This window comes from Colius striatus, chromosome 6 (genome assembly GCF_028858725.1).
Source record: "Colius striatus isolate bColStr4 chromosome 6, bColStr4.1.hap1, whole genome shotgun sequence".
Taxonomy (NCBI): Eukaryota; Metazoa; Chordata; class Aves; order Coliiformes; family Coliidae; genus Colius; species Colius striatus.
This window is the reverse complement of record NC_084764.1, coordinates 5736591-5759265: the sequence shown is the minus strand read 5'-3', so window position 1 is coordinate 5759265 and position 22675 is coordinate 5736591. Positions and strand designations below refer to the sequence as shown.

The 22675-nt window shown below is 48.3% G+C and overlaps 1 protein-coding gene across 2 annotated transcripts in view; it reads left to right on the top strand.

The window, feature by feature from the left end:
• LRP4 (LDL receptor related protein 4) overlaps positions 1-22675 on the top strand; it is a 91047-nt gene that overhangs the window by 50151 nt on the left and 18221 nt on the right. Inside the window, exons 3-21 of one of the 2 annotated variants that reach the window (XM_061997770.1) lie at positions 4668-4784; positions 6722-6835; positions 7238-7354; positions 9506-9634; positions 10161-10280; positions 10411-10536; positions 12823-12948; positions 14067-14201; positions 14370-14495; positions 15710-15940; positions 16245-16401; positions 16764-16981; positions 17285-17461; positions 18581-18703; positions 19398-19606; positions 20221-20302; positions 20938-21043; positions 21969-22170; positions 22474-22663. In XM_061997770.1, the coding sequence (XP_061853754.1) occupies positions 4668-4784; positions 6722-6835; positions 7238-7354; positions 9506-9634; positions 10161-10280; positions 10411-10536; positions 12823-12948; positions 14067-14201; positions 14370-14495; positions 15710-15940; positions 16245-16401; positions 16764-16981; positions 17285-17461; positions 18581-18703; positions 19398-19606; positions 20221-20302; positions 20938-21043; positions 21969-22170; positions 22474-22663 (2805 nt within the window). Of the gene's footprint in view, positions 1-4667; positions 4785-6721; positions 6836-7237; positions 7355-9505; positions 9635-10160; positions 10281-10410; positions 10537-12822; positions 12949-14066; positions 14202-14369; positions 14496-15709; positions 15941-16244; positions 16402-16763; positions 16982-17284; positions 17462-18577; positions 18704-19397; positions 19607-20220; positions 20303-20937; positions 21044-21968; positions 22171-22473; positions 22664-22675 lie in introns of both variants that reach the window. The other variant, XM_061997769.1, reaches the window with a different exon arrangement.

The window sequence follows — 22675 nt, the reverse complement described above, 5'->3', positions numbered from 1 at the left end:
AATTGAGAACTCTTTGACAACAAGAGTTCAAGTTTTTCTTGAAAGACATCAGCTTCATCTCTGCAACCACGCTTCTGTCATTTTATTGGGCTTGGAGTATGTGTGTGTTTCCTTTAAAAGCCATCAGAATTGATGCAATGCCCCCTAGGGCAGAGCACTTGTGATCAAAGGGCTGTGTAAGATTGGGTGCTGATACACTTTAACATTTCTGTCTTTTTATTTCTCTCTTTAGACCAGCTACATCCACAAAATACAATTCATCAACAGAGTTGGAAACACTTTACGTTATTCTAGAACTAGATTTTTCCAAATTGTACTTAGTAAAATGCAATGTCTTCTATTTCTTCCTGAGAGTGGGCTGATGTCCTTCATCCTTGTTTCTGGCCTTATTGCCCGTCAGTGCTACAGATCTCAGCAAACAGCTCTGTCTGTGTGCATGAGTGTGGACATTGCTGGGGGTGGGTGTCAGGCTGCTGTTGTCTCTCATGTAGTTAGCATGAGAGTTCTTTGTGTTTATTTTTGTAACTAACTTCTCATTCTTCGCCTCACCTAGAGTTTGTCTTGTTAAACAAGCAGCACTGCTCACAGAGGTGTGCTCCAGAGCTCTCAATACCAATTGCTTGCTGTCCTTGGGTACAAAGCAACCTGCTCACCACAGGCAACAGGGATAAAATGTTCAAAGGACAGTGGGACGTGATCCAGTCTGCGTTTCACCTTATAAACTTCCCTTTTCCCCCACCCTCCCCCTTCTCCTTCTGCTCAGCCATAAAAGACTGCCCTGTGTAATAGGAGTTGGGAGAGGGGGAGGAATGGCAGGCTTATGATAGACCTAGCTTTGCTGAATCCTTGGATGATGTCCAGTGTGACCATGCAGAGGGATGAGCTCAGGGAAATGGTTGGAAGTTCAAAGGCCTTTTTGTGTTGCTCACTGTCTGTTGAAAGATGTGCTCTCTTGGGCTGTCGCTGCCCAGCTTGGCTCTTCCCTCTGGCTCCCCTTCCTTGGGCTTGGTCTCCATCCTGCCTCTCTGCTCTGCCTGGGGAGCCCAGTTAGTCCCTGTCTGTCTGGGCATTTGTCTGTCTTCATCTCCATCCTAGAACTTGCCTTTTCTTATCTCTTTTATGAAAATACTATTTCTTTGCACAGACATGGAGAGATCAAACTAGAATTGAGCAGGGAAGGGAGGATGAGGTTTAACTCTTTACTGTTGCATTGCTTTTATCCTGCTCTGAGCAGTGGTGAAAGCATATTAGCACACTATGTGATTACATTCTCATCAGTGGAAGCAGTGGACTTGCAGCTTTCTTAGGAAGTAAATAAATACCCTTCGTTGTACAGGTTGGGGAGGCTGAACAGAACTGTCCCATGGTGTGCAAGCACCAATATCAAGCTGAGAAGAGAATATAGGGGTTCTGTTTCCAGCCTTCTAAATGCTAATCCAGCTTGTCCAGAGAGGTCTTGCTGCATCTCTGGCAGTGAAAAGAGTTCCTGCTGCTTTATTTCTGTTGCCATGTACTCTTTTGACCATGGAAGTGTGGTTTATTAAATGAGTTCAAGCAATACACTTTGAAATTGTATAGCTGCTCCTTGATGTCAGGACAAAATATAGTGGAGGTTGTTTGAATGTCCTAAGTGTGACCTCTTAACTTTTGAATTTCCTCCTAACTTCAAGTTTCCAAACGTTTTGGGTTTATTTACAGTAGTACTAAACGTTAACTCTGGGCTAGTGGTATGCCCTCAGCTTTAAAAACTATGTAGGAATAAAACTCATAAAAATATTGAGTAATAAATGACCAACCAAAGGGCTGAACAATAACAACCCTAGAGGCAAAGGGCTCTTCAATGCAACTGAGGCTGCTTGTGTTTAGAAGGAATACAAGGAAACACAGGGATGTTTCTGTGTAGGCAGTTTGCTTTTTAATGGGGAGATGGTGGATTGGGAGGGCAGAGCTGGGAAGAGAGGGTTTGGAAGAGACTGCCCCCATGTGAAAGCTGCTTCCAGAATCTCTTGCATCTTCCTTTGAAGCATCTGTTTCTGACCATTATTAGATTCAGTTACATGTATCCCTGCCCTGGTCCCATTGGCAGTTCCTCTGCTCTGTGAGACATCATCCTTCATTCATTAGGGGTTTTTTTTGTCTTAAGTAGGCTTATGGGGTTTTTTCCTTCTTTAAATGAGAGCTTCTGTAGAGGGGGATTTCTGTCTCCCCTGGTGTTGTCTGGGCTGGCACACATTTGCTAGGGGTGGAAATTAGGTCCTCCTTTGTATTTGATCATTTGTGTTTTGCGCTCTTCCCCCTTCTCCTCCTCCCCTGTGCTTGAAGTTCAGTTTTTATATTTAGGGGGAGTATGAAATTGGCTGAACTGCTCCCTATAGGGGTGGAATTTCATTTTGTGTCGTTACCTCGTGGCAGTGGGATAATGGTATCTGAACCAGTGCTAATGGCCTAACCCTCTGGGAGCCTGAAGAATTCTCCCCTGGAGAGGCAGCATGCAAATTCCCTTCCAGGTGGCTCCTGTGCAGTCCTTTGGTGATTAGTCACGCTGGGACTGGGGAGAGCAGACAGAAAAGCATATGCTTGGGGGATGGTCTTAGCACTGAAACTGCAGCTGAGGCCAGGGAAGGTTTGTTCAGCGTGCAACCTATGAAAGTTGTGCTTGGGGGAGAGAGAGCTGATCTGTGGGACTGAGCCTCTGAATGCAAAAGTCTGTCTTGGTTTTGTTTGGAAGCAGAGTTTGGGAACTGGAGTGTTTTTCCCTCTGCCTGCCATATTAATGCAACAGCACAGAGGTGTTCAGAGAAAGTGCAATGTAAGGGAACGAGTCAGCCATTGGAAGACCAGGATGCTGTCAAAGCTGTGGGATGAAAACATAGACTTGTATGCTTCCCTCTCCTTCATGCCTCTCTCGAGCCTGGAGGCAGCTGGATTTGACCTGGACATATATATCTGCATCCTAATCATGATGGGAGTAACCTTCTCCAAAGGACCAGTGCCAGTTTGTATATTTTGTTGCCTAGTGCAAGGTTCAGTGTTGAGAGCAGCTATGTCTGCAAGTATGTCCTCTCAGATACAGAGAGCAGCTATGTCTGCAGGGATGTCCTCTCAGATACAGAGAGCAACAATGTCTGCAAGGATGTCCTCTCAGATACAGAGAGCAGCTATGTCTGCAGGGATGTCCTCTCAGATACAGAGAGCAGCAATGTCTGCAAGTATGTCCTCTCAGATGCAGAGAGCAGCTATGTCTGCAGGGATGTCCTCTCAGATACAGAGAGCAGCGATGTCTGCAGGGATGTCCTCTCAGATACAGAGATGCCATAGTGCAGGAAGGGCTGAGAACATGATCTGAATTTGTGGTTAGGAAAAGATATGTTAGAGCAAGTCTGAATTTAACAGCACTAGTTATTCCTAGGGTGGGAGGCATTTAGGACAGGCCCTTGGTGAGAAATGTTGGAGAACTTGCTATAGAGAGCAGTGAATGATTCTGTGTAGCATAATCCCTGCTGCTTTCACAGGACATTGGCAGCAGTCATGAGCCAAGGGGAAGTGAAGAGGGCAGGAAGCTGTAAAAGCTGAAAATGTGACTGTTTATTCTCCTTATTAAATCCTCCTCCTTGTGTGTGTGGCTGCTGTCTTCACCACCTTCTTTTACCCGCCTCCCTCCCCTCGCGCTCCCACCTCCAGGAGAGCATTGGCAGGGGCAGCAGCATAGCAGGAGAGGGCTGGCCCGCCTGGTGACAGATGGGAGATGCTGTCGGCAAGCTGGGCTGGGATGAAAGGGTTTCAGGCACTAGCCCCTGCCCCTTCCCATCGCTGAGTGAATGTTGTTTTTTGGAGAGCACACCTGTCAGGAACAGCCTTGTGCAGCCCCTTCCTTACCACAGCTGGCAGCACTTAAAAGCATGAATCTCCTGGGGCTGAGTGTTCCTCTCATCCGTGGTGGGGGGGGGAAGGACAGGGCCTTGAATTCCAGCTTTGTGGCTCCAGGCCTCTTCAAAGACGGTGAATTTGTGGTTCCACTCCATTGCCAGCAGACTCCTGTGTAGGCAAGTATCATCCCCTGCCTGCCCTCTTCCTGTGTTCCTTCTGGAGACTTGGTTTAGATTCTGTTGCCCACACCTGAGGTACAGTGAATTATCCCCAGCAGTGGATTCCTGCCTCTAAGCTTTTCCTTGCAGGTTTGTAAGACAAAACTGCTGACAGAGTCCCTCTGTGTGTGCTGGAACAGACACTGTAGCATGTACCCTACAGAATCTTGTTCCCAAACACATTGCTTATCGTAGTTCTCTCTCTAAAGAGCTTGCTGTGTAATAGAAACAGGATGACTGCTCTGGGAGGTGTGCAGGAAAGATGTTGAGAATGTCATTTTGCTTGTTATAAAACAAGTGCAGTTACAGGACTATGGCAGGCTCAGGGATGAAAGATGGAACTCAGTGGGGGAATTGTGGCAGCTACTTTATTGTGGAAAGGTCACAGTTTCTCTGGGGAGGAGAGACTGCCAAGCCACACACCAACCCTGGTCCCTCTCTGAGGAACTGCTCTTCCTCATGACTTGGTGTTATGTCTTTTGGTTCAAAGAGGCACAGCCCTCCTCCCTCAGGAGGGAAGGAGCTTGGCTTTCAGGAAGGAAGCTAGCTGCAGCTCCATGAGGTGTGTCTTTGCTGTTGCAGTGCTGCCCACTTGCTCGCCCTTGGACTTCCACTGTGACAACGGGAAGTGTATCCGCCGGTCGTGGGTCTGCGATGGAGACAACGACTGTGAGGATGATTCTGACGAGCAGGACTGCCGTAAGTCACCTCTCTGAGGGGAGAGGGTGGGTGCAGTGCCCACCTGCCACGGCCTGGGAAAGCTGACCCTTTTCATTGCAGGAATGTTAAAGAGTTTATCCACTGAATCAGACCTTTGGCTTGTGATAAGGTACATCCTGCCTCTGACAGAGCTGTGTACCTGATGTCTGTAGGCCCTGATGCCTTGGCACCTGGCTTGCTGTTCAGCTGCATGTCCTGGGGGAGGGGATGCCTCTCCATCCAGCTGGAGAACCGTTTATACCCTGCAGCCTTGCTAGTTAATGTCCCGTGAAGCACTTCCCTGAGCTGAGCTCTTCATGTCCTCCCCTGTTCGTGGAAACACCTAACCCCTGCCAAATCCTCCTGAACTGCCTGTCTGGCTGACTTCCTGTGGCCTCAGGTTCCGCTGTCTGACTTTGCTGCTGTGCCGAGCTGTCCCCAGCATCCTTCAAACAGAGCTCACTGAGGAGAGAGAGGTGCTGTCAGGGTGCTGCCCACGCAGAGAGTGGTTATCCTGAACCTCTGCTACCATGTGAGGTGCCATCTCCAAACGAGCTGCCATGGCAGCCTGCTGCTCTGAGCACTGCCCTTGTGCTTCTGCCTTAGTAAGATGGAGGGATGTTTGCCTGACTCTTCAGAGTTTGGCCCCTTCCTTTCACCTTTATCACTCGTGATTGGCTAGCAAAAAGAGTTCAAGGTTACAAAGGTTCTTCTCCACAACAAATCATCAGGTCTGTGCTTGGCAGCATGTGCCAGAGAAGCAGTGTGTTATGTGGCCCTGGAGCTTCAGCCTCTCTGAAGCTCTGCTGGTTGCTAGGGCTGGCATCAGCCTACAATTAGAGGCAGAACTGTTTTGCTATCTAGTTGAGAAAGTCGCAGACACTTAATAAGGATTGCTCTACAGCCCTTGAATTCTACAAAAGTTGTGTGTGTGGTGCTCCACAGAGATTCTGATGAAGGAACCACATCTCAAGAAATGCAAAAATAAAGCTCTAGGCTGTAAGGTGTTTTGTGTCCCAACACTTACATGGAAATGAATTCACTTTTTGATCAGTATGCCTCGATCTTTGCCTGCCCTTTAGACAAAGGGGCTAGGAAGCAAGATGCAGCCTGTTCAAAGATTTTCATGAAAGAAAAGATATGTAGGTCTAGGTCTGTTTGGTCTTACATTTCTCAGGAGAAGTTGGAATGTTCCTCTAAGACAACAGTGGACAAGGGTGCTTTGGAGACGAATGAAAAGGAGGAAGGCAAAGATCTGTGAATAAGAGACTCCTGGGCAAGGGGTGTATCCAGACTAGCATGTGACCATAGGAGGATTTCTGTTAGACTGAGGTTCTCCAGTACTAATTTTGCAGTCCCTTTCCTCACTGGTCTGCCCACAAGCTTCCTTAGAGTACAGGCAAGGAGGGTGGAATGAGGCTGCAAATACTGAGGCTTTCAGAAGAGGGAGTTTTAACTTTTCTCTCTCCCTTTTCAATGAACGTTTCCTTTCCTTTGAAGATAACTTTGGCATTGTTGTGAAAATAAGGTGGAGATACAATTCTGCCAGCAATTATTTGTTAGATAACCATTGGGCCTATTAATTCCTTTTAAAAGAAGACCTGGATTGCCTTTTTTCTGGGCAAGCATTTTGTGAGCCTGGCTTGAGGCTGTACCAAAATATCAGCAGAGTGGGTGGCTCCATCTGTCTGTTCCAGGTCCTTTCTCCAACCCATGTTCTCAGGTTATAGAGCCTGCTGTACTTGAAACTGGGAGTGGAAGAGAGACACTCAAGAAATCTCACAGTGGCCCACCTGGTATTGTTAGGGGAAGGGAAATCAGCTCTCCAACATTCCTTTGAGGATAAAGTTGCTCAATTTGTAACGTGTCACAGCTTTATTGTCCTGCAAGGCAAATCTTCTTGCCCTACCTTCACCTTGTCCATTGTGTCCCTGCAGCTCCAAGGGAGTGTGAAGAAGATGAGTTCTCATGTCAGAATGGATACTGCATCCGCAGCCTGTGGCACTGTGATGGTGACAATGACTGTGGTGACAACAGCGATGAGCAGTGTGGTGAGTAATGGGGCCCTACAAATACCAAGGAGTTACACACTCCAACCTGTGCAGGTCTAGGATCCCCTGAGCATGGCTTGTCTAGGCTGGGCTTGAGGGATATTCCCTTCCTAGGGCTGTCTGCATGGGATCTCAGGCTGTGTGGCGTACCTGCCAGGCAAAAATCACTTGAGGCTGCTATTCCTTGAAAAGCCACTGTGCAGTCCTGTGGATTTCTTTTGAATCCAGCACTCAGTTCAGTGAACAATGATGGTTTTGCTCAGGCACTGCATGACATGGGTATATATGGTTTAATGAGCAGTCTGGTTTGTGAGTGCCCTGGAAGCTTTAGGAGCAGGCTGCGGCTGTTTCTCAGGTACTCTGAGAAAAGCCAAGGCTTTGTCTGCATTGCTGTCTCTGCAGATATGAGAAAGTGCTCAGAGAAGGAGTTTCGTTGCAGTGATGGCAGCTGCATAGCTGAGCACTGGTTCTGTGATGGTGACACGGACTGCAAGGATGGCTCGGATGAAGAGAACTGCCGTAAGTGCTCTCCTTGCTTTGTAACCACAGGAAATAGCCCTTTGGACCTGCTCCTGTCTTGGGGTTTGGCATGTTTTCTGCAGCAGAGATCAAAACCAAGTTAGTGCTGCCCATACTGGCAGCTACACTGCCTTCTGTTGCCTACCCCAGAGGGCACAAGAGAATGGTGTATCTCTTGTGTTACCTCACAGGCATACTTCATCTGTGCCTGGCTGCACTTCTCTCTTCCTTCCCAACAGCTGTGTGACCTCGAGTCAGAGCAGGAGGCTTATGCTTTGCTGCATACAACTCTATGTACAACCCTAGGAGGCAGAGGGGAAGGGGAGGAGGAAATGATTCCTTTCTTTTTCCTCTTGTCTGATTGCTGCCTGAAATTTGGGGAGGTGGATGTGGGCGGCTCAGCCCACTGGCAGCATCCTCAGGGCCTGTAAGTCCCCAGCTGGCACACTGCAGGGGCTGGATACAGTGACTAATGGGGAAGGGAGGCCATGAGGGCCCACAGCAGTTGTTTTCCATCTTCACAGGCATGTAGCAAGTGGGACAGGAGTCTGTGATGTTTCTTTCTAACCCCCACTGCCTCTCTCCTCTGTCTGTGAGCACTGTTGGTGTCTGTGGATGTTGCAAGTGGTCCCCTTCCCCCACCCTGCTCTCAAAGGCATTTTACAGAATTTGTTCTAGATAGCAGGAAACTTCAAAAGGCTCTGGGAGGCAGATCAGGGCCGCCAGCTCCTGAAGGGCAAGGGGGAGTGGATGCATGGGGGAGTTGTCTTTTATCTCTCCAGATAATGAGAGTTGGCAGTGAGCCAGAGGCTGCAAACGTTTCTAAGCCAGGAAAGGGCTCTAAAAGGAAGCCAACCTCTCTCCCTCTCCGTTACCCCCTCTCCTTTTTGCCTTCCCTTGCCTGTCACTTCCCCACAGACCATGAATAGGCCTTTGGGAAGGGAGGGGAGATGTTTTAACCTTGATTCCTGTGAGAGTCAAAGGGGCATCCAGAATTGGTACCCCTGCTTCTCTGAGCTGGAATGCTTCTCCAGTCCTGGCTGGCAGCTGTCTCCATGAGGCATTGTAAGTAACACATTAAGAAGCTCAGTTTGGTTACCAGACTTTCTCTTATCTTTCTCCACGTGGTTATCATCTTTTCCTTCAGTCCTGTTCGTCATTCATCTAGGACAAGGTTGGGCTGCACTATTCTTTTTTATGTGTGTCTGGGTTTTTTTTGTATGTGTTTCTTTTTTTAGAGGAGGGAGGATGCTACAGTTGAATAACAGTACATGAGAGTTTAACTCACTGACTTGATTTTCTCCTCAAGGAGACCCAAACACTCCTTTCAGACTCCTTTGGTGAGGCACATTTTAACACATATTTTAGCATCCAGCCACTGGATACTCACTGAAGTTCTTCCTGCAAGCCTGCAGGCTGTGCCCACCTCTTTGAATTGGAGAGGCAGGTGTAGTTCACTTCCTAGAGTTGTCAATCTTTCTTTACCCTTTTGTTTAATGGATTTATTTTCAGAGCTCCTCAGTTGAAAAACTCTTAACATCCAATTCATTCTCTGGAGAGTATGACAAGAGGTGTCAGATTGTTTTGTGTGAGACTCAAAATCCCTTCTCCCATAGTGTACTGTTGAGCAGAACAGTGGGCAAATCCTTGATTGTAGGTTTGTTGTGCCTTGCCCAGGGTCATCTGTCTGGCAGTGCTCCTTACTCATAAGGCATGATTTGTTTTATCAACAGCTTGAGAGGAAAGGGAGGGGGGAAATCCTCAAAGGTCTGGTACAGACCTGGTCACCTTGCTGTGCTTGCTTGTTTCTTTTGGTTTTCAAGTGCTTATTTTGGTTAAAATTTCCAAGGACTCACTCCATATTCCAACCTTGCATTCTGACATGCCTCAACCAGTATAGAACTACCCTAAAAGGTGTCTTTATTTTTTCCATCTGGTTTTATATCTACTCTTTTCAGGTGTAATAATTTAAACACTTCTTGGAAGACACTAAGACATAGTGATATTAAGTCACGCAGAGATATGCAGCCATGGCTAGAAATTTCCAGCACCTTTCCACTGAATACTTGCTAGTCCATTAGCAGGAAGGCTGCATCTAAACTGGATTGTCCCTTGTCACCTCAAACATTTTTCTTTTGATCCCTTTGTTAGCATCAGATGTTCCAGCTGCCACCTGCAGCTTGGAGGAGTTCCAGTGTGCATATGGACGCTGCATCTTGGACATCTACCACTGTGATGGTGACGACGACTGTGGGGACTGGTCTGATGAATCTGACTGCTGTAAGTTAGTGCAGGGTGATATATTGGTCCAAGCATCTGAGTTGCAAATTTAAATGGGTTTTGCATTGGCTGGAGTGGGGCTGCAGTGTAGGCAGCAACTTAATTATCCATACATGAGCTGACTGTCTTGTTATCTTTTTTTCTAACTTGGGAAAGCAAGAGTAGTGATGAGAACTGTATAGTCAGCACACTTCTGCATACCACAGTTAAAGCAGTGTCCAGAAGTCTATTCAGGACCAAGTTCCACCATAGTGGGAGTGTAAGGGTGGTGCTGAAGGGCTTGGGGGATCACAGAATCATTCCAGTTGGAAAAGACCTTTAAGATCATCAAGTCCAACCACTAATCTGTCCCTGCCAGGCCCATCACTAAATTAACTCATGTCTCTCAGCCCCTCAGCTATGCATCTTCAGCATATTTCTAGGGATGGTGACTGCACCACATCCCTGGGCAGCCCGTTCCAATGCTTAACAACCCTCTGTTACAGTGGTTTGAGTTTGCTCTTTATATTCTTTCTCATCTCTGCAGCATCTCACCAGCCTTGTCGCTCTGGAGAGTTCATGTGCAACAGTGGCTTGTGCATTAACGCTGGCTGGCGGTGCGATGGAGACTTCGACTGCGACGACCAGTCCGATGAGAGGAACTGCAGTGAGTGCTGGGAACTGGGGGAAGTGTTCAGTTTCTGCAGATGCAAAGGGGTGTTTGGGACTGCTAGCTTTGCAGTTGGTTCTCTTCTGATCCTTTTTGCTTGTCTAATATTCTGCTTCTGGTCCCTCAGCTACATCTATGTGCACAGCTGACCAGTTCCGCTGTAAATCGGGGCGCTGCGTCCGTCTGTCCTGGCGTTGTGATGGGGAGGACGACTGCTCTGACAACAGTGATGAGGAGAACTGTGAGAACACAGGTTTGACCTCCTGCCTTGCTGCTTATAGCTTATGTTTTCTATCCTGGAGGTGATGAGGATTGAAGTCTCTTTTGGATTGCTCCACTAAATTCGGCCTGGGGTTTCCACCCTTCCCCGAAAATGGGATCTACAAGCTATATTGCGTGCAAACAGGTGCAAGTCTGTGTGCTTAAACAAACTTAAGTGCTATGTTTTCTGGTCAGATATCAGATCCCTGTATCTTCCTATCCTGTCCCTACATTGTGAATTACCATGGAGCTCTGAGACTATTCCATTCAGACTTAGAAACAATTAATAGTGTGCATAGTTGCTCCCTTTATCAAATGGACTGTGTCTAACTCCTGCCTTCTAGATAGTTCTGGATAGCTTTCATGTTGCCTTGTGAAACTGCCAAGCAATTCTAGCAGGCAGTGGACTCAAAAAGGGTATTTTGTGGAAGTCAAGGATAAAAGCTTTGTTTCAGAGGTGGTGTCCACTGTCCCCTTATATATTTGCTAAGGAGTCCCCTTGTTTTTAGTAACCCATTCACATAATAGCCATTCTTTCCTACAATAGTGTTCATGGAGAAGAGGAAGGTTTCAACAGACCCCAGTGTTATGATAGGATTCAAGGAATACCTAGAATCTTCTATTTTCCTTAAATCCCTCAGGATGTCTGTAGGCCTTGTGGAGGAATAGCATGTACTGGTTGATGAATTCATCCCAGTGAGAGGAGCCCAGCTGTGCATACCGACCCTTCTGGATCAGTGTGTTTTAAACAGACAAAAGCGATTTGTGAAACTGTACCCCTTGTTTGGGCCTGCTGAGGAGGGGAGAGTGGGAGTTCTACAAGGACAGCTGAGCTTGGAGGACCTGGAGAGGCACACTTGGTAGCCATTTGAGGGCAGCTGCTCTAGATGGGTCAGCTGTCATGAGCACCAGTGTGCAGGAGATGGTGGTTACCCTGGGAAAAGCAACTGTAGTTAAAAGACAAGATGGTAACCCCGTTTCCTCATCCTGATAACAAAGGTATTTAGTGGTTATTGAACAGTTGTCACCCAGAGACCAAGTCAGACTTCCCAAGCCACTGAAATTCAGCCCTTCCATCTCAAACCGAACCCAAAGTGTTTGACTACAGCTGGGGTTACTGTGAGGTTAGTTGTGCAGTTCTGCATTAGATCCATAGAGGTAGTCAGCAGGTAAAATTAACTCAGGGCTTCTAAGCAGAATGTGTACTGGCACATCAAAGTGAAACAGTGTGCTGTCCCAGTATCTGTAGCAAGAGTTAGAAATCCTGTCATCTCTTGGATTTCAAGCAGAATTCTGGTTTTATTGGCCATGGAGAGATTTCTGGAATAGTAGGAGATCAGCTGATGTCAGGGTCTTTTTTGACTGTGACAAATGCAGTCCAAGTTCCAGGATCCTTCATATAAAGCATTCCTCTGCTCTGAAAAGTGAATCTGCATGTGCTTTGGTTTTATGTTCCCAGTTGTTGTGTCTGTTAGTTCTTCTTTGTACTTTTCATTAATCTCCCAGCTACCCTTTTGCATGCTGCTTGCAGGCAGTTTGCCAATCTAATTGTTGTTTTCATGATAACTGTGTTGTACTGTTCCTTTTCTAGGATTATCAGAGGGTTATGATTTGCAACCACTAACCCAATTCAGCTTGAGAGGTACAAGATAAGGGGACAGTGCAGTTATTGCTGAAGAAACAATCATATTGGCAAAGTCCCTACAAACAGTATTACTTTACTTACAAGAATTCTGTAGTGTCTCCCTGCCAAGAGCAGAAGTTGAAGCGTGTAGCTTGTGTGAAATCCTGTTGCCTGAGCTCAGATACCAAGGATGCATGTAAATCTCATTCCAGGTCTATCACAGGGCAGTTAGAGCTGGACAAGACACTAATTCCTAGGCAGGTTTAAGAGCCATAGCTATGCTGGGGTGACATATCAGATGATTAAAATGAGGAACTGACTCCTCTCTTGCACATGCTGAGTAGGGTTGTGGAATCTGGATGCAAAAGGAGCTAAGCCAGGACCAGTTGTGTACTGAGAGAAATGTAATAGCTGACCTTCCTGGTAAAGTAACATTGGACTCAGCCTGGAGGGGAGTTCACAGGCTTCCAAGTCAGCATAAGGATATCAGCATAAGGGGTGCAAGCTGAGCTGAGTTCAAGGAAAGAGGAAGTCATGGATTTGTGCTAATATGTAGAGTTTGTAACAAAGAAAACGTTTTATAGCCTTTTTTTCACCTTAAATGTTGTACTTAGTAAGCTGTGCTGTGCTTACCTTCCCCTTCTTCTGTTGCAGGGACCCCTCAGTGTGCCCCAGACCAGTTCCTGTGTGGGAACGGGCGTTGCATTGGCCAGAGGAAGCTGTGCAATGGGGCAAATGATTGTGGAGATGGCAGCGATGAGAGCCCGCAGCAAAACTGCCGTAAGTCCCACGGGATCAGCGTCAAACGTGAATGGAGGCACTGCGAGGCGTGGGACTCTAGCTGGTGTGGCTGGAGGATGTGTGTAAGGAAAAAAGCAAGTCAGGGCTGTGATAATGGGAGAGAAATGAAGACTGAGGAAAAAGACCTTGGTGGTTTTGCCAGTTACGTGCTGCAGATAAGGGATAATGGGAAGAAGATGGATCTTGGGAGTGTTGGTTGACAGGAGCTGAACATGAGCCAGCCATGTGCCCAGGTGCCCAACAAGGCCTATTGTATCCTGGCCTATATTAGGAACAGTGTTATGAACAGGAGCAGGGAGGTGATGATTCCCCTGGACTTGGCTTTGGTGAGGCCACACCTCAAATACTGTGTCCAGTTTTGGACCCCTCTCTACAAGAAGGACATTGAGGTGCTGGAGAGGATCCAGAGATGGGTTACCAAGCTAGGAAAGGATTTGGAGCATGTCTCAGATGAGGAAGAGCTGAGGGATCTGGGGCTGTTCAGTCCAGATAACAGAAGGCTTGGAGGAGACCTTCTCACTCTCTACAACTGCCTGAAAGGAAGTTATAGCAAGGAGAAGGATCAGTCTGTTCTCCCTAGTGACAAGCAATAGGACAAGAGGAAACAGCCTCAGGTTGCACCAGGGGAGGTTGAGGCTGGATGTGAGGAGGAATTTCTTCGCTGCCAGGGTTGTCAGGCATTGGAACAGCTGCCCAGGGAGCTGCTGGAGTCACTGTCCCTGGAGGGGTTTCAGAGATGTGTGGATGTTGAACTTGGGGAAGTGGTCTCGTGGCTGATAGGGCTGGGACAAAGGCTGCACTCCATGAGCTTAAAGGTCTCTTCCATTCTATGATTCTAAGATGATGCTTTCACATGTATCTAAGTTTGTCTGCAGAGATAGTAAATCCTAAAAGCACGTTATCCTGAGCTTCATTATTGCTTTTAGTCGTGGCCTGCAGGAGAGAGTTCTGACTGTGAAGAGGCAGCTTGCAGCACAGCCTGTGTCCTCCCCTTCTTGCTGAGCCTGTTCTGGAGGGCTACTGCTGTCTAACAGCTGAGGACACAGGCAGGTGCCGTGTAGTTTCAGCTCCATTATCTTCATGTGTTCCTTTTGCAGGTCCACGAACAGGGGAGGAGAACTGCAATGTCAACAATGGTGGCTGTGCTCAGAAGTGCCAGATGGTCCGAGGGATGGTGCAGTGCACCTGCCACACAGGTTACAGGCTCCTGGAAGATGGCCGGTCGTGCCAAGGTGGGTTTTTGGAGCAGTAGCCTCCTCCCTGCTGCTTTGATGTGCTTGGAGTTAATGCCCATGATGGGATGCAGATCAGAGCATGAAAGCAGAAGCAAGTTATCAGTGAGATTACCTGGCTCATTGATGATCTCATGGTACCTTTCTCCCTTTGGCTGTAACATGCAGATGTGAATGAATGTGCTGAGGAAGGGTACTGCAGCCAAGGCTGTACCAACAGTGAAGGAGGCTTCCAGTGCTGGTGTGAGCAAGGCTACGAGCTGCGACCCGACAAGCGTAGCTGCAAAGCTCTAGGTAAAGAGGAGTTTGGCCTTATTCTGGTGTATGTCTTGGTCTAGTTCTCACAATTTTGTCTGTTGGCAGCATTATGCTGTTCACCAAGCCAACGTGTGAGGAAGTACCTGGGTTTGTGTCTGATATGCTCGGGTTGTTAGTGAATGCTACATGGCTTTGACAATGGTGAGATACTTTAGCCCAGCAGAACAGCTCTTGCCTTCTTTTCCTAGTCCCTTGTCATTCCTGGTGACTCAGATCTTGGGACCAAAAAAAAGCCTTCTGTGTCTGTTCAGGAAGTGTGTTGAGCTTTCCAGTCAGTGAGGCTGTATCATATCTTCTTGTGGTTTGACCCTCAATGCTGGTCACCAGTCCTGAGTGCTGTGAGTGGCTGCTGTGTGGACATCTGCATCTGAACACTTGTTTAACTTTATTCCTCAGCCGACCCTTTAGATATTTATAAATGTTAATGAGATCCCCCCTCAGTCTCCTCTTCTCCAGACTAAACAGCCCCAGTTCCTGCAGCCTTTCCTCATATGAAAGATGTTCCAGTCTCCTGATCATCTTGGCGGCCCTGTGCTGGCCTCTCTCCAGCACTTCCCTGTCCCTCTTGAGCTGGGGAGCCCAGAACTGGACACAGGACTCCAGATGAGGCCTCAGCAGGGCAGAGTAGAGTGGGAGAAGAACCTCCCTTGACCTGCTGCCCACACTCTCCTTGATGCATCCCAGGATGCCTTTGGCTTTCTTGGCCATGAGAGCACATTGCTGGCTCATGTTTAGTTTATTATCAACCAGCACTCCCAGGTCTCTCTCTGCAGAGCTGCTCTCCAGCAGGTCACCCCCAGCCTGTCCTGCTGCAGGGGGTTGTTCCTCCCCAGGTGCAGGACTCTACCCTTGCCCTTGTTGAACCTCATGAGGTTCCTCTCTGCCCAACTCTCAAGCCAGTTGAGATCCAGCTGAATGGCAGCACAGCCTCTGGGGAATCAGCCAGTGCTCCCTGGTATGATCACTTCTTGCTGAGTGAACGTTTGCCACAAGGTTCAAACTGCTCATCTTTTGGGTTAGGACACAAAGTGTAGCATAGGAAAAAAAAGAGCTCTCTGAAGCATTTCACAGTTGGGAGTTGATTTCTTGCTGCCAATACTGCAAAGCTGTGTTCTGGGCCTCAGTGCAGAGGGAATGGTGGGCAGGACCCTATCAGATGAGTCTAATGCTGCCTTCCCAAATCTTCTCAGGACCAGAGCCAGTGCTGCTCTTTGCCAATCGAATTGATATCCGCCAAGTGTTGCCTCACCGCTCAGAGTATACCCTGCTCCTGAACAACCTGGAAAACGCCATTGCCCTGGACTTCCACCACAGCAAGGAGCTGGTGTTTTGGTCTGATGTCACTCTCGATCGCATCATGAGGGCCAATCTGAATGGTAGCAATGTGGAAGAGGTTGTTTCCACGGGGCTGGAGAGCCCAGGTGCGTCACCACACAAAAGGCACAAGCCTGGGGAATATGTCCATGGTGTGAGGAAAAGGGAGGGTGAGTGGGGGAAAGTCAGTACCCAGCATTCAAGATGGAGTGCAACCCCCTGACTCAGGGGATGGATTGGATAGAACAGTTGTGAGATCTGTGTCCCTCTGGAGTTAACCTTGGGTGATGGGGGAAGAGACATAAAGACTGAACTGGCCTTCTACTGAGGCTGAGGGGGAAAGGGAACTTCTTTTTCTGAGCAGATCCTGCTCCTGGTTTCATTCTGTGCTTAATTCTCCCCTGGAGATAGGTGGACTCGCTATTGACTGGATCCATGACAAATTATACTGGACAGACTCTGGGACGTCTCGAATTGAAGTAGCAAACCTGGATGGCACTCACAGGAAAGTGCTCTTGTGGCAGAACCTGGAGAAGCCCCGAGCAATTGCCCTGCATCCTATGGAGGGGTGAGTGAAAACACAGGGCCTCAGTGAGCCCTCCATACAGGTGCTTCCAGGTGAACGTAGAAATGAACATCGAAAATACCCTGTCCATGGCTGCAAAGGCTGCCTCTGGGCTCAAACCTTCACGTGGTACTGCAGGTTTGGTGAACTTGGTAATGCTGAGGGCCTTAATCCTAGGCCCTTCAGGTGTCAGGCAGCCTGAAAGTGATGGGTGTTTCCTTGTTGACAGTCACTCCCTCATGGCTGTGGTCCAGCCTCACGCTCGACGTCACAGGACTGATAGTGTTTTGCCCTGACAAGGAATGATGCTGGGTGCAGTATGTGGGACGTGAGTTTCCTAGCCTGTCTCTCCCTGCCTCCCCCAGCACTATCTACTGGACCGACTGGGGCAACACTCCCCGCATTGAATACTCCAACATGGACGGCTCCAACCGGCGCATCATTGCGGACACACACCTCTTCTGGCCCAACGGGCTGACCATCGACTACGCCGGGCACCGCATGTACTGGGTGGATGCCAAGCACCATGTCATCGAGAGGGCTGACCTCGATGGGAGGAACAGGAAGGCTGTTATTAGCCAAGGTGAGGAACGGGGCTACCAAACGGGGGAAGGCTCTCTGCAGTAGACAGTTTTAGAGCCACTGGCTCTTCCTTCTGTGCCTGTCTCCTTTTGTTTCGCTGTGGGATGAATTCAGCCCCTGCCAAGGGGATGGGGTTTGCTACCCAGTCTTTAACCAGAGAGAAAAATTGTCCATTACATGATGTAAGGTGGATTTGAGCAGGTTGACTGTGGCAAGGCCCAAGGGGCAGTGGGAAGAGCTTTCCCTTGTCTCCCTTCTAGCCTGATTGGGCTGAGTGTATCCCTGTACTGGATGTCCATTACAGGCCTCCCACACCCGTTTGCTATCACCGTGTTTGAGGACAGTTTGTACTGGACAGACTGGCACACCAAGAGCATCAACAGCGCCAACAAGTTTACAGGCAAGAACCAGGAGATCATCCGCAACAAACTGCACTTCCCTATGGACATCCACACGCTGCATCCTCAGCGCCAGCCAGCAGGTAACTGCAGAGAGGGTAGAGACCCATTTTCACCACCCTGTGAAGCTGGGAGGAGGCAAGCCTGAACCCAGAGAGCATCACACATTCTCTACCTCCTGGCAGTTCGGTTGAGGTCCTTCAGAGAGGATAGAGACCCATTTCAGACCCATTTTCAGCACCCTGTAAAGCTGGGAGGAGGCAAGCCTGAACCCAGAGAGCATCACACATTCTCTACCTCCTGGCAGTTCGGTTGAGGTCCTTCAGAGAGGATAGAGACCCATTTCAGACCCATTTTCAGCACCCTGTAAAGCAGGGAGGAGGCAAGCCTGAACCCAGAGGGCATCACACATTCCCTACCTCCTGGCAGTTCGGTTGAGGTCCTTCAGAGAGGATAGAGACCCATTTCAGACCCATTTTCAGCACCCTGTAAAGCAGGGAGGAGGCAAGCCTGAACCCAGAGGGCATCACACATTCCCTACCTCCTGGCAGTTCGGTTGAGGTCCTTCAGAGAGGATAGAGACCCATTTCAGACCCATTTTCAGCACCCTGTAAAGCAGGGAGGAGGCAAGCCTGAACCCAGAGGGCACCACACATTCCCTACCACCTGGAAGTTCGGTTGAGGTCACTCAGAGAGGGTAGAGACGCATTTCAGACCCATTTTCAGCACCCTGTAAAGCAGGGAGGAGGCAAGCCTTAACCCAGAGAGCATCACACATTCCCTACCTCCTGGCAGTTCAGTTGAGGTCCCTCAGCCTCTGTAACGTGGTGTTAGCTGTTCCCACAGCTCCCCCTGCTGATACATGGGAATGGAGGCTTTTCAGTAAGAAATATTTGGGGCTTGTTTATGCAAGATTTGTTTTGGGAGGGGATAAAAAACCCTAAGTGAGCACTAAGAGAGACTGACACCTCCCTGATTCCTCTTTAATTGCCATACTCTGCTTAGGAAGTGGATTGAGTTAAGTGCTTTGATCCCTACAGATGGACTTAGTGCTTTAGTTTGTTTCCCTAGCCTCAGTTAACATGTGGGTAAGACAAGTCATGTCACACACGTGTGTCTTGACACCTCAGCCGCTGTCTTTTGCCTTTTCTTTACTCGTTGCTTTACCCCGTGGTGGTTTTTGTCTTTGGCTACTTGAGCAGGGAGAAACCGTTGCGGGGCCAACAACGGGGGCTGTACTCACCTGTGCCTGCCCAGCAGCAAGGATTACACCTGCGCCTGCCCCACGGGCTTCCGCAAGACCAGCAGCCACGCGTGTGCCCAGAGTAAGTGGGGTGGGAGCGCAGCCTGCCTGCTCACGCGGCCGGCGGGTGGCACAGGGGTGGCGCTGGGAGGAAGCAGGAGCGGTTCCTTCCAAGGACATGCAGCTGGATACACTGAGTTAGGAGTGTTAAGGCCCTTGGCCAGAGGATGCTTCACAGTTTTTGATGCGTTCCCACGTTCTGAGTTCCTCACTAGGCTTGATGGGTGGGGATACAGAGAAGCTCTATGCTCAGGCCCTTATTTCAGGGCTGTAAGAGCTGATTGTTTCCCCTGAAACTTCCACAGGAGCTGTGTCAATCCTAAACAAAAAAATAGAGTCCTTTTGTTTGCCACAGTTTCTCTTGGTTTGCAACCATGTGGAAGAATTAGGCCGACTGTCTCCTAGGTTCTCAAGAGCCATTCTCAAAAGAGCTGTTTGATTTGGAGGGAGGTCTATGCTCTTCTTTGAAGAGTATGGTTGACTTTGTTTCCTCAGTATAGGTTATCCCCAGGAGACAGCTCCCTACTATTCTGTTCTCCCCCTGCCCACCCATCACCCCTGGTGATGTTTTGCTACCAGTAAAATCCTGGGCTGTGACCTGCCCGTAAGAGACACTGTAAGTGATTAAGGTTGGCTATAGTAGGGAATTGTCTGTTTCTATCACAATGTTGTTGAACTTAGAGAAATTAAAAGGAGACCTTTCGACCTTTGATCAGGTCTTGACAAGTTCCTGCTTTTTGCCCGAAGGATGGACATCCGTCGGATCAGCTTTGACACAGATGACCTGTCAGATGATGTCATCCCCCTCGCTGACGTTCGCAGCGCTGTGGCTCTCGACTGGGACTCAAAGGATGACTATGTCTACTGGACTGATGTTAGCACCGACTCAATCAGCCGAGCAAAATGGGATGGATCAAGCCAGGAGGTACGGTGTTGACTACATGTGGAGGTCCTCTAGGCAGGAGACATCACATTCAAAGGCGTTGGGATGCACTTGCTTCTAAGGAGCTGCAGTTTCTGCTGGATTCATTGTTCATTAGTTGGCCTAGAAGAGCTTTGAGATCACGGAATGTTTCATGCTCAGGGTTTGGTGTACACTCCTGCTTGAGTGGAAGGCCTTGAACTGGGACACAAGCACACTGGTTTGTAAGCTGGGGTCGACTGCTTTGTGGAAGCCCTAAAACCTGACAGAAGTATTAAACACTCTGTTATGCACTACATTTGGGATAGGAGCCGTGCTCCTTGGCAACACCTTTTGCATGAGCCCTTAGGTTAATGTTGCCAGAAATGAGGGGAGTGGAGTTCAAAGTTTGGAGTTGCAGTTTGAACAGATGTGGAAAAAAAACCCAGACATTTCTCTAAATGTAAGACTTATCTGAACTTCTAAACCTTTAATATTCTCTCTTGTGTGGCATTGCTCTGCTAGGGCTTCTGCTTTTTGGCAGTTAACGTTGCTTGTGAATAGACAGTGCATCAGGCAAGTGCTTTCTCCTGAAGGTATAATCACACTAGGAATGTTTTCCTTTTGTTTTTCTTTAGGTTGTGGTGGACACCAGCCTGGAAAGTCCAGCTGGACTGGCAATTGACTGGGTCACTAACAAGCTGTACTGGACTGATGCAGGTATTGAGATCCTCTGCTTTACCTAGTCTTCTGGCTACCTTATTAGTCATGCAAACTGAGAAACAGTTGGATGGGTCTATGTGGCTCATTCCAAATTTGTTTCTGTCTAGCAAATCTTTCCTCTCATGTGCTTCTACCAAAGTGGGAGTTGAGGTGGAATCCTTAGTTTAATTCTCTTTGCAGTAATCCCAGTATTAACTCTGTAGAAGGGTTTTTGGTAGAAGTCAATCACTGCTGTTGTTTTGCTGCAGAGCTTGTGACTGTGTTTATGTACAGTGTATCTTGGGGTGCAGCAGGTAGCATTTGGAGGATGTTCCCTACTTGGAGAGTCATAGTTCAGAGAGATAAAGGGAGACTGTTATTTTCTAGCTGTTCACTTATGCCTGAGTATCTCTTAGGTCGAGATATCTACCTTGGGGGCTTAGGAAAGAGCTGGTTTACATTCATACAGGATCAGTGACAGCCATAGAGGTGACTTGAGAGATCTAATGGAAAGTGACACTCTGAGTCACGTTTCTTTCTTACCTTCCAGCTGTGAGCAGAGGTGGGCAGAGGAGTGGAATGCATTGTTATGATGTTTTTTGCCTTACCTGTCATGATTCCAGAGGTCTTTCATTCTCTCTTGACTTTTGTAGGAACAGACCGGATAGAGGTCTCCAACACTGATGGGACCATGAGAACTGTTCTAATCTGGGAGAACCTTGACAGACCTAGAGATATTGTGGTGGACCCCGTTGGAGGGTGAGACATTCTTTCTTCTGGGATGACATGGCAGTTCTTGCATGTCTAAAGATGTTCAAGTTCTTTGGGGTTTGCGCAGTTGTCTTTCTGGTGCCATTGTTTTGTGTCCTACCAAACACTGAAATTACAGACCTGATTTTGGATGCTAGTGGGACAAGGTAAGGAGGGATAATTGCCTGTTGTGCTGGAGAGTTTGCAGGAGCTGGCTGGTGTTTTCATTTGTTTATCTTGGGAATAAAGATGTGATATTAAAAATATTGAGAGTGAGGTCACCTAGATACTTTCTTTGTTTCACATCTATGTTGAATTAGTATTCCAAACCAAAGTTCAGCCAGAAGGATCTCCTCAGGTAAATCCCTGCTCATCTCAAGCAAACTGCAGCACCTCTTGGCTCCAAAGTGTTGTGTCACAGTATTGAGGGATCAACTGTGCCATAGAAAGCAAGGCTGGGTAGAGTAATAGAAACAGATGGTTTCAATAACAGGTTTTGTTTCTGAATTGTAAGACTTGGTGCAGCTGGGGATAGGGTGGATAGGAAGAGGCTTGCCAGCCATTGCTTTAGAAGCACTGAGGGGCTTGAATAAAAGTGTGTGATTCTTTCCTTGAGTGGTTTACTGAAAGACCAATGCAGCAAGACTATAAAGGGACAATGGTGGAGACTGGTAAATAATTGCTTAATTTTTGGGCCTTGAACCATTATCTTGAACTTTTTCCTCCATGCTGTCACCAGGCCAACCCATGGGTTGTAGACAGTATGTAAATTTGAGTATGATCTTAGTTACACTACGAGAACCCAAGGCTGGACATGAGTACAATATTAGTCTAATGCTGTTTCCTGCTGGGGCCTGAAGGCCCCAGGCTCTCTTGCTTCCTCTGTAACCCTGCTTGAGTGCAGGCAATCACTTATGTCTGGGCTTGTGTTCAGGTTCATGTACTGGACTGACTGGGGAGCCAGCCCCAAGATTGAGCGTGCTGGCATGGATGCCTCAAACCGCCTGGTGATCATTTCCTCCAACCTGACGTGGCCCAACGGTCTGGCCGTTGACTACGACTCGCAGCGCTTGTACTGGGCAGACGCAGGCATGAAGACCATCGAGTATGCCAGTCTGGATGGAAGCAACAGGAAGGTAAGGAAGGAATCTTTGAGGAGGGAGTCTGGGAACCTGAAGTGTAAGTCCCAGAGTGCTGCTGGCCCCTGCCTCTCTTTCCAGTTGAAAGTGAAATCTCCGTGGTGAGCTGCTTTCACTGGGAGAGAAGAGCTCCCTTTCAAACTGTATGTGAGGGAACCTCCTTCTGAGGGCTAACGTGCCCTCATCACTCTCCTTTTGCTGTGACTATACATTATGATCTTGGAGGGGGGCAAGGGAAGCTTGTTCCCCTTAGTGACTTCTTAGTAATGTTTTTGGGGGCGCTGGGGGTAATCTGACCAGGTGCTGATTGGGAGCAATCTGCCTCATCCCTTTGGACTTACTCTTTATGGCGAGAGAATCTACTGGACAGACTGGCAGGCCAAAAGCATCCAGAGTGCAGACAGGAGGACTGGGCAGGCTCGGGAAACACTGCAGGACAACCTGGAGAATCTTATGGACATTCACGTTTTCCACCGGCACAGGCCGCCAGGTACAGAGCTCA